Genomic DNA, 12500 nt, shown 5'->3' with positions numbered 1-12500 from the left:
CGAGATGTTCTCTGCAGTTTATATGGTAATGAATGCCTCAAATTAACACTGAAATGTCAGCAGGTTCCCCTCCTCTCTCTGGCAGGTTCCCCTCCTCTCTCTGGCAGGTTCCCCTCCTCTCTCTGGCAGGTTCCCCTCCTCTCTCTGGCAGGTTCCCCTCCTCTCTCTGGCTGGTTCCCCTCCTCTCTCTGGCTGGTTCCCCTCCTCTCTCTGGCTGGTTCCCCTCCTCTCTCTGGCTGGTTCCCCTCCTCTCTCTGGCTGGTTCCCCTCCTCTCTCTGGCTGGTTCCCCTCCTCTCTCTGGCTGGTTCCCCTCCTCTCTCTGGCTGGTTCCCCTCCTCTCTCTGGCTGGTTCCCCTCCTCTCTCTGGCTGGTTCCCCTCCTCTCTCTGGCTGGTTCCCCTCCTCTCTCTGGCTGGTTCCCCTCTTCTCTCTGGCTGGTTCCAGAGAGGACGGGAACCCGAGTTGTTCTGGCTCGGACAATGGTTACTTGTGTAGGGTGTAATTTAGGACGAACCCTCATGTCTCAACGGTAATATCCTGTCCTTGTCCCTCAGGTGAATCCATGAAGCAGGCATCGGGAGAGTTTGCAGAGGACCCCTGTTCCTCGGTAAAGAGGGGTAACATGGTCCGTGCAGCCAGGGCACTCCTCTCTGCAGTCACTCACCTGCTGGTTCTGGCCGACATGTCTGATGTCTATAAACTGCTGCTGCAACTCAAACTGGTGAGACACACACACACACACACACACACACACACACACACACACACACACACACACACACACACACACACACACACACACACACACACACACACACACACACACACACACACACACACACACACACACACACACACACACACACACACACACACACACACACACACACACACACACACACACACACAGAGAGAGACATGAATAACTAAACCATTATTAACTTGTCACATACACAGATGGATTATGGGTAGCTTGTCGATGTGGGCTCTTGTGGATATGACTGAACTTCCATATAGGATAAAATATTTAGCCAGATTATGAATAACTTGAATGTTACATTTATTATATTGCTTCGGATAAAATATAAATCAGATCTTAAAATAAGTTCTGATTCACCTTTATGAAAAGAAAGCCACACGTCTAGTTTTAACTAACTAACGTTGTGGTGTCTTGGCTAAAACGTTTTAATCAAGGGCTTCTGTGTGTCGTCCATGTCTTTACCTCTTTACAAAAATCCTGACCTTAAACAAGGTCACACACCTCCAGTCAATAGAGATGACCTTACTGTTTATCATCTCCGGTTGTCTTAGTCCCAAATGGCACTCTATTCTCTATATAGTGCACTACTTCTAACCAGGGCCCATAGGGTAGGGCACTACTTCTGACCAGGGCCCGTAGGGTAGGGCACTACTTCTGACCAGGGCCCATAGGGTAGGGCACTACTTCGGACCAGGGCCCGTAGGGTAGGGCACTACTTCGGACCAGGGCCCGTAGGGTAGGGCACTACTTCGGACCAGGGCCCGTAGGGTAGGGCACTACTTCGGACCAGGGCCCGTAGGGTAGGGCACTACTTCGGACCAGGGCCCGTAGGGTAGGGCACTACTTCGGACCAGGGCCCGTAGGGAATAGGGTGTCGTTTGGGACCGTTAGTAGTTGATGTTACTCTTAAATAACACAAACCCCAAAGCAAATAAGGGTGAGTAGGATTATTCATAGATGTTATGGTCATTCTCCCCTGTCCTCAGGGATTCTCTCCACAGAACAATGGGGACAGCATGTAGTTTTATAACTCAGCCCAAGCCTGTTGTTGACCAATTTAGAATTCCTCGCAATCAAGCTGGGCCACGTGGCCAAAATAACAAGATTCCTATTTCAGAAGACTTATTCCTCCCATGTCTCTAAACCACTGATCAATAATTCCCTATTACAGAAAAAAAAAACTTCCCATTGATCGTTAGTACTCTAATTGACCTCTCGTCCTTGGTCTCTGAGTTTATGTTTTTATCTGGGACATATTCTTAGTTTCAGCTTCAGAACACAATCTCTCTCTGTGTGTGTCAGTGAGTAACCTGTTCTGATGGGAACACACCAACACCACGACGTTGTTTGACACAATGACCTCCGTGTGTCTGAGTCACTTTTACAGCCGGGATCTAAAATGGCCGACATCTGTCATTCTTCAAGCCTCGGACAGGACAGCAGGTTGAACAGGAAATGACTATGACCTGTATGCGTTAATTATCTTGGACTTCCGGGTGCAGATCTAGGATCAGTGTTGTCTTTATTTTAACACATCATAAGATTATATAGACAGCTAAATTAGCACTCTTTAAAGACTTTTTATGAACCCGGGGCCCAGGATTCTACAGAAACGCTATGATTTACTATGAAACTAAGTAGGAGAAGATTTGAAAAAGACAAGTTTCTGCTCTTGAGGTTAGAGAGCCTCCACAGCTATGTGTGGTATTTCCGTTTGGGCTAGGCTCCACCCTGTGTTCTAGTTGGTTATTTTAAAACCCTTCCCCTACTGGCTCTTAGCATTCAGTTCTTCCACTTTATCCCTGTCTTTATCATGAATCTGTTCATAGCCCACCACTTCACCGGGTTAGTGGCGTCCAGACACTCGGGCCGTGTTGGAAATGGCAGTGTTCCCTAATGTAGTACACTACTTTTGACTAGGGTCCGTATCCCAAATGACACCGTATTCTCTATAGTCCCTATTCCACATGGGGTCTGGTTAAATAAAGTGCACTATATAGGGAATAGGGTGCTGTTTTTAAATTTTTTAGACTCATACAAACTGAGGCAGTGCTCTTGCTGTAACTGAGTATCTTCATCTCGGGGCTGCAGCAAAGTCCGAGATGAAGTCCTGAAATGCTCTGGACACTGGCATCATGTTAGAGATGAAGTCCTGACATGCTCTGGACACTGGCATCATGTTAGAGATGAAGTCCTGAAATGCTCTGGACACTGGCATCATGTTAGAGATGAAGTCCTGACATGCTCTGGACACTGGCATCATGTTAGAGATGAAGTCCTGAAATGCTCTGGACACTGGCATCATGTTAGAGATGAAGTCCTGACATGCTCTGGACACTGGGCATCATGTTGTTAGAGATGAAGTCCTGACATGCTCTGGACACTGGGCATCATGTTGTTAGAGATGAAGTCCTGACATGCTCTGGACACTGGGCATCATGTTAGAGATGAAGTCCTGACATGCTCTGGACACTGGGCATCATGTTGTTAGAGATGAAGTCCTGACATGCTCTGGACACTGGCATCATGTTGTTAGAGATGAAGTCCTGACATGCTCTGGACACTGGCATCATGTTGTTAGAGATGAAGTCCTGACATGCTCTGGACACTGGCATCATGTTGTTAGAGATGAAGTCCTGACATGCTCTGGACACTGGCATCATGTTGTTAGAGATGAAGTCCTGACATGCTCTGGACACTGGCATCATGTTGTTAGAGATGAAGTCCTGACATGCTCTGGACACTGGCATCATGTTGTTAGAGATGAAGTCCTGACATGCTCTGGACACTGGGCATCATGTTAGAGAGATGAAGTCCTGACATGCTCTGGACACTGGCATCATGTTAGAGATGAAGTCCTGACATGCTCTGGACACTGGCATCATGTTAGAGATGAAGTCCTGACATGCTCTGGACACTGGGCTGTGCCTAGCCTAGCCTCGGGCCTCAATAGTAGAGGCTACGCCTAGGCTCAATAGAAGAGGCTACAGCTAGCCTAGCCATGGGCCTCAATAGTAGAGGCTGCGCCTAGCCTAGCCTCTGGCCTTTAGAAGAGGCTGCGCCTAGCCTCGGGTCTCAATAGAAGAGGCTACAGCTAGCCTGTTTTTGTATATTTTATCGGTTCTCACAATGGATGGCTGAATATGTTTTTACATTTTTATTAGACATGAGTTTATTGATGGGATTTCAGTCGTCACCCAGGGTTTGGTTACAGCCCCAGATGGCACCCTATTCCCTACATAGTGCGCTACTAGAACCGATAGGAGAGGGGCCCTGCCTAGAGTTACAGTATTAGGACACATCGCCTCTCTCGCGCGTTGTGTGGAAAAGTAAAGTGTGGCTCGCTAACATGTGGCCTAGACTCCTGCAGAAGCTGTTTCTCTCTCTAGACAGAGAGGACTACTACCCAGGAACTACAGACAACAACAAACAAGCTTTTTGTTTTGGATGCATGATCTGGCACATTCAGAGACGAGGATTGTTCCGGTCAAATACTTCTATAGTGAAGGCTCATAGGGGGCAACTTCGGATGCAGACTAGTGCACTAGTATAGAGAGTTAGGGTGCTGTTTGTGACGGAAAACAGTTGACTGTCGACAGGAGGAGGAAGTTGATGCGTAACTTTCCATCACGGAAGGGTATTTCAGGAAGTATTTCTTCTTCTGTTCCCTTCACAGATGTTCATGGGAGTTCCTTTCTTTATTTTGCATTATTAACACAGCTCAACATGAACACGGGGCCTTCTATACTGGATGAGATGTCTAGTGTGTGTTATGGTAAAGATGGGGAGGGCTAACAGTTTTTCTGTTGTAGCAGCTAGTAGCTATTGAATAATTTAGCATGAACTGTAGCTGAGGCACTGGTCTTTAATGGACTGTTGAGTGGAAGGGAACCATGTTGACTGTGTTGGCAGCTCACGGCAAAGAACACGCTTCCTACCACAGATTCCAGAGTCCCAAATGATATCCTTTTCCCTACACAGTGTAATACTTTTGACCAGAGCCTTAAGGCCCTAGAGAGCTCAAACCCACGGGCCCTTGGTTGAAGTAGTGCACTATGTAGGGGATAAGGTGCCATTTGGGCCAAAACACTTATGAAATGCATGATGGGATCTGAATATGAGGATGCTGAATGAGCGTTCAACCTGAATGTTGATCCTGCTGTTCCCCAAGGCTATATTATATATATATATATATTATATATAATATATATTTCCATTGTGCTTTTCAGAACCTGCCACTGACACGATCAAATAGAGGGAAGATTGGGATTCTCTCCTTCCTTCCAGCTCTCACTCGCACGTTCTCCTATTGCCGATATGGTTGAATATATATTCAACATTTCACGTGTCAGATAAGGATTATTTTAGTGAGCAAAGAATACTCAAGGTGGTGGTGTCTGGCCTAAAATGATACCAAAGGAAATCCAATAATGAAATATACACTTGTGGTGCTGGTAGTCCATAAAGTAGCACAGAGAACCCTAGTCCCTAAAGTAGCACAGAGAACCCTAGTCCCTAAAGTAGCACAGAGAACCCTAGTCCCTAAAGTAGCACAGAGAACCCTAATCCCTAAAGTAGCACAGAGAACTCTAATCCCTAAAGTAGCACAGAGAACTCTAATCCCTAAAGTAGCACAGAGAACTCTAATCCCTAAAGTAGCACAGAGAACTCTAATCCCTAAAGTAGCACAGAGAACTCTAATCCCTAAAGTAGCACAGAGAACTCTAATCCCTAAAGTAGCACAGAGAACTCTAATCCCTAAAGTAGCACAGAGAACTCTAATCCCTAAAGTAGCGCAGAGAACTCTAATCCCTAAAGTAGCGCAGAGAACTCTAATCCCTAAAGTAGCGCAGAGAACTCTAATCCATCAAGTAGCGCAGAGAACTCTAATCCATCAAGTAGCGCAGAGAACTCTAATCCATCAAGTAGCGCAGAGAACCCTAGTCCATCAAGTAGCGCAGAGAACCCTAGTCCATCAAGTAGCGCAGAGAACCCTAGTCCATCAAGTAGCGCAGAGAACCCTAGTCCATCAAGTAGCGCAGAGAACCCTAGTCCATCAAGTAGCGCAGAGAACCCTAGTCCATCAAGTAGCGCAGAGAACCCTAGTCCATCAAGTAGCGCAGAGAACCCTAGTCCATCAAGTAGCGCAGAGAACCCTAGTCCATCAAGTAGCGCAGAGAACCCTAGTCCATCAAGTAGCGCAGAGAACCCTAGTCCACCAAGTAGCGCAGAGAACCCTAGTCCACCAAGTAGCGCAGAGAACCCTAGTCCACCAAGTAGCGCAGAGAACCCTAGTCCACCAAGTAGCGCAGAGAACCCTAGTCCACCAAGTAGCGCAGAGAACCCTAGTCCACCAAGTAGCGCAGAGAACCCTAGTCCACCAAGTAGCGCAGAGAACCCTAGTCCACCAAGTAGCGCAGAGAACCCTAGTCCACCAAGTAGCGCAGAGAACCCTAGTCCACCAAGTAGCGCAGAGAACCCTAGTCCACCAAGTAGCGCAGAGAACCCTAAACCGTGTGTTCCTCTGTAACCCCTCTAGGTGGAGGAGAACCTGATGAAGGTGCGTAACGCTGGAACAGAGCAGGACCTGGGCATACAGTACAAGGCCCTGAAACCAGAGGTGGACAAACTCAACATGATGGCTGCCAAGAGACAGCAGGTATGTACTGGACTGTCTGATTGGGGGAGGTTGGGAGTGAGACAGCAGGTATGTACTGGACTGTCTGATTGGGGGAGGTTGGGAGGGAGACAGCAGGTATGTACTGGACTGTCTGGCTGGGGGAGGTTGGGAGTGAGACAGCAGGTATGTACTGGACTGTCTGGCTGGGGAGGTTGGGAGTGAGACAGCAGGTATGTACTGGACTGTCTGGCTGGGGGAGGTTGGGAATGAGACAGCAGGTATGTACTGTACTCTACTGTCTGGCTGGGGAGGTCTGGCTGGGAGTGAGACAGCAGGTATGTACTGGACTGTCTGGCTGGGAGGAGACAGCAGGGGGACTGGACTGTCTGGCTGGGGGAATGAGACAGCAGGTATGTACTGTACTCTACTGTCTGGCTGTCTGGGGAGGTTGGGAGTGAGACAGCAGGTATGTACTGGACTGTCTGATTGGGAGTGAGACAGCAGGGGGAGGTTGGGAGGGAGACAGCAGGTATGTACTGGACTGTCTGGCTGGGGGAGGTTGGGAGTGAGACAGCAGGTATGTACTGGACTGTCTGATTGGGGGAGGTTGGGAGTGAGACAGCAGGTATGTACTGGACTGTCTGATTGGGGGAGGTTGGGAGTGAGACAGCAGGTATGTGGACTGTCTGGCTGGACTGTCTGATTGGGGGAGGTTGGGAGTGAGACAGCAGGTATGTACTGGACTGTCTGATTGGGGAGGTTGGGAGTGAGACAGCAGGTATGTACTGGACTGTCTGATTGGGGGAGGTTGGGAGTGGGCAGGTATGTACTGGACTGTCTGATTGGGGGAGGTTGGGAGTGAGACAGACTGTCTGATTGGGGGAGGTTGGGAGTGAGACAGCAGGTATGTACTGGACTGTCTGGCTGGGAGTGAGACAGCAGGTATGTACTGGACTGTCTGGCTGGGAGTGAGACAGCAGGTATGTACTGGACTGTCTGGCTGGGGGGAGGTTGGGAGTGAGATGGCTGCCAAGAGACAGCAGTCAGGTCTGTACTGCGGGATGTTTCTGGGTTAGAGCGGAAGGAGATGGTGTGACAGAGGGTGGAGAGATGTAGCGAGGGAGAGGGGGGTTATTAGGTGGCTTAGCAACCGAGGCCCTATTCCCACTACGAGAGATGGAGTCTGAGGAGCTGAGTGACTGAAGATATTTCTTGTTTTCAGTTCACGTTACTGCCTTGCGTTTTGTTGTGGCTGGCAAGGAAGACATTCTTGGTTTTGTAGCTCACGTTTCCTGTAAATACCACAGTAGCTACTAGCCAATTTAATCAAATCAATTGTATTTGTCACATACACATGGTTAGCAGATGTTAATGTGAGTGTAGCGAAATGCTTGTGCTTCTAGTTCCGACAATGCAGTAATAACCAACAAGTAATCTAACTAACAATTCCAAAACTACTGTCTTATACACAGTGTAAAGGGATAAAGAATATGTACATAAAGATATATGAATGAGTGATGGTACAGGGCAGCATGGGCAAGATGCAGTAGATGGTATTGAGTACAGTATATACATATGAGATGAGTATGTAAACAAAGTGGCATAGTTAAAGTGGCTAGTGATACATGTATTACATAGAGTACAGTATATACGTATGCATATGAGATGAATAATGTAGGGTATGCAAACATTATATAAGGTAGCATTGTTTAAAGTGGCTAGTGATATATTTTACATTTCCCATCAATTCCCATTATTAAAGTGGCTGGAGTTGAGTCAGTGTCAGTGTGTTGGCAGCAGCCATTCAATGTTAGTAGTGGCTGTTTAACAGTCTGATGGCCTTGAGATAGAAGCTGTTTTTCAGTCTCTCGGTCCCAGCTTGATGCACCTGTACTGACCTCGCCTTCTGGATGATAGCGGGGTGAACAGGCAGTGGTTCGGGTGGTTGTTGTCCTTGATGATCTTTATGGCCTTCCTTTAACATCGGGTGGTGTAGGTGTCCTGGAGGGCAGGTAGTTTGCCCCCGGTGATGCGTTGTGCAGACCTCACTACATTACCCTGCTTAGAGGGGTGCAACTGTCGACTGTTGCGTTGACGGGGTCGGGTGTTGCGTTGACGGGGTCGGGTGTTGCGTTGACGGGGTCGGGTGTTGCGTTGACGGGGTCGGGTGTTGCGTTGACGGGGTCGGGTGTTGCGTTGACGGGGTCGGGTGTTGCGTTGACGGGTCGGGTGTTGCGTTGACGGGGTCGGGTGTTGCGTTGACGGGGTCGGGTGTTGCGTTGACGGGGTCGGGTGTTGCGTTGACGGGGTCGGGTGTTGCGTTGACGGGGTCGGGTGTTGCGTTGACGGGGTCGGGTGTTGCGTTGACGGGTCGGGTGTTGCGTTGACGGGGTCGGGTGTTGCGTTGACGGGTCGGGTGTTGCGTTGACGGGTCGGGTGTTCGGGTGTTGCGTTGACGGGTCGGGTGTTGCGTTGACGGGTCGGGTGTTGCGTTGACGGGGTCGGGTGTTGCGTTGACGGGGTCGGGTGTTGCGTTGACGGGGTCGGGTGTTGCGTTGACGGGGTCGGGTGTTGCGTTGACGGGGTCGGGTGTTGCGTTGACGGGGTCGGGTGTTGCGTTGACGGGTCGGGTGTTGCGTTGACGGGTCGGGTGTTGCGTTGACGGGGTCGGGTGTTGCGTTGCGTTGACGGGGTCGGGTGTTGCGTTGACGGGTCGGGTGTTGCGTTGACGGGTCGGGTGTTGCGTTGACGGGGTCGGGTGTTGCGTTGACGGGGTCGGGTGTTGCGTTGACGGGGTCGGGTGTTGCGTTGACGGGGTCGGGTGTTGCGTTGACGGGGTCGGGTGTTGCGTTGACGGGGTCGGGTGTTGCGTTGACGGGGTGGTGTTGCGTTGACGGGGTGTTGCGTTGACGGGGTGTTGCGTTGACGGGGTGTTGCGTTGACGGGGTGTTGCGTTGACGGGGTGTTGCGTTGACGGGGTGTTGCGTTGACGGGGTGTTCTTGTGGAATGGGCCTCCGTCATGTAAAGCTGTAGTTAAAAAGTGACGTGTTTCCTGATGAATTTTCCCAGGTGACATTGCTGTGTAATGGGATGAGCAGCATCACTAGGCTGTTCAGATAGGATATACACATCCAGATTATAGGATATACACATCCAGATTATAGGATATACACATCCAGATTATAGGATATACACATCCAGATTATAGGATATACACATCCAGATTATAGGATACACACATCCAGATTATAGGATACACACATCCAGATTATAGGATACACACATCCAGATTATAGGATATACACATCCAGATTATAGGATACACACATCCAGATTATAGGATATACACATCCAGATTATAGGATATACACATCCAGATTATAGGATACACACATCCAGATTATAGGATATACACATCCAGATTATAGGATAATACACACACAGATTATAGGATACACACATCCAGATTATAGGATATACACATCCAGATTATAGGATACACACATCCAGATTATAGGATATACACATCCAGATTATAGGATAATACACACACAGATTATAGGATACACATCCAGATTATAGGATACACACATCCAGATTATAGGATATACACATCCAGATTATAGGATAATACACACACAGATTATAGGATACACACACACACACACACAGAGTATAGGATACACACACACACACACACAGAGTATAGGATACACACACACACACACACAGAGTATAGGATACACACACACACACACACAGAGTATAGGATACACACACACACACACACAGAGTATAGGATACACACACACACACACACAGAGTATAGGATACACACACACACACACAGAGTACACACACACACACACACAGAGTATAGGATACACACACACACACACACACACAGAGTATAGGATACACACACACACACACACACAGAGTATAGGATACACACACACACACACACACACAGAGTATAGGATACACACACACATACACAGAGTATAGGATACACACACACACACACAGAGTATAGGATACACACACACACACAGAATATAGGATACACACACACACACAGAGTATAGGATACACACACACACACAGAGTATAGGATACACACACACACACAGAGTATAGGATACACACACACACACACACACACACAGAGTATAGGATACACACACACACACACACACACACACAGAGTATAGGATACACACACACACACAGAGTATAGGATACACACACACACACAGAATATAGGATACACACACACACACAGAATATAGGATACACACACACACACACACACACAGAGTATAGGATACACACACACACACACACACACAGAGTATAGGATACACACACACACACACACACAGAGTATAGGATACACACACACACACACACACACACACAGAGTATAGGATACACACACACACACACAGAGTATAGGATACACACACACACACACAGAGTATAGGATACACACACACATACACAGAGTATAGGATACACACACACATACACAGAGTATAGGATACACACACACACACACACACACAGAGTATAGGATACACACACACACACAGAGTATAGGATACACACACACACACACACACACAGAGTATAGGATACACACACACACACACACACACACAGAGTATAGGATACACACACACACACACAGAGTATAGGATACACACACACACACACAGTATAGGATACACACACACACACAGAGTATAGGATACACACACACACACAGAGTATAGGATACACACACACACACAGAGTATAGGATACACACACACACACACACAGAGTATAGGACACACACACACACACACACACACACACACACACACACACACACACACACACACACACACACACACACACACAGAGTATAGGATACACACACACACACACACACACACACACACACAGAGTATAGGATACACACACACACACACACACAGAGTATAGGATACACACACACACACACAGAGTATAGGATACACACACACACACACAGAGTATAGGATACACACACACACACAGAGTATAGGATACACACACACACACAGAGTATAGGATACACACACATACACAGAGTATAGGATACACACACACACACACAGAGTATAGGATACACACACACACACACAGAGTATAGGATACACACACACACACACAGAGTATAGGATACACACACACACACACACAGAGTATAGGATACACACACACACACACACAGAGTATAGGATACACACACACACACACACACATAGGATACACACACACACACACACACACACAGAGTATAGGATACGCACACACACACACACACACACAGAGTATAGGATACACACACACACACACACACAGAGTATAGGATACACACACACACACACACACAGAGTATAGGATACACACACACACACACAGAGTATAGGATACACACACACACACAGAGTATAGGATACACACACACACACACAGAGTATAGGATACACACACACACACACAGAGTATAGGATACACACACACACACACAGAGTATAGGATACACACACACACACACAGAGTATAGGATACACACACACACACACACACAGAGTATAGGATACACACACACACACACAGAGTATAGGATACACACACACACACACACACAGAGTATAGGATACACACACACACACACAGAGTATAGGATACACACACACACACACAGAGTATAGGATACACACACACACACACACACACACACAGAGTATAGGATACACACACACACACACACACACACAGAGTATAGGATACACACACACACACACACACACACAGAGTATAGGATACACACACACACACACACACACACAGAGTATAGGATACACACACACACACACACACACACAGAGTATAGGATACACACACACACACACACACACAGAGTATAGGATACACACACACACACACACACAGAGTATAGGATACACACACACACACACACAGAGTATAGGATACACACACACACACAGAGTATAGGATACACACACACACACACAGAGTATAGGATACACACACACACACAGAGTATAGGATACACACACACA

At 47.6% G+C, this 12500-nt stretch overlaps 1 protein-coding gene across 1 annotated transcript in view; it reads left to right on the top strand.

Annotated features, from left to right (window-relative positions):
* The window catches only part of LOC123993760 (catenin alpha-1-like), a 263702-nt gene that overhangs the window by 43683 nt on the left and 207519 nt on the right, over nt 1–12500 (top strand). Inside the window, 2 exon segments of the mRNA XM_046296236.1 lie at nt 555–721; nt 6300–6419. Of these exon segments, the coding sequence (XP_046152192.1) occupies nt 555–721; nt 6300–6419 (287 nt within the window).

The sequence above is a fragment of the Oncorhynchus gorbuscha genome, linkage group LG13 (genome assembly GCF_021184085.1).
Source record: "Oncorhynchus gorbuscha isolate QuinsamMale2020 ecotype Even-year linkage group LG13, OgorEven_v1.0, whole genome shotgun sequence".
In the NCBI taxonomy this organism is placed as follows: Eukaryota; Metazoa; Chordata; class Actinopteri; order Salmoniformes; family Salmonidae; genus Oncorhynchus; species Oncorhynchus gorbuscha.
The sequence above is the reverse complement of the archived record's forward strand: the minus strand, read 5'-3'. Positions and strand labels throughout refer to the sequence as shown.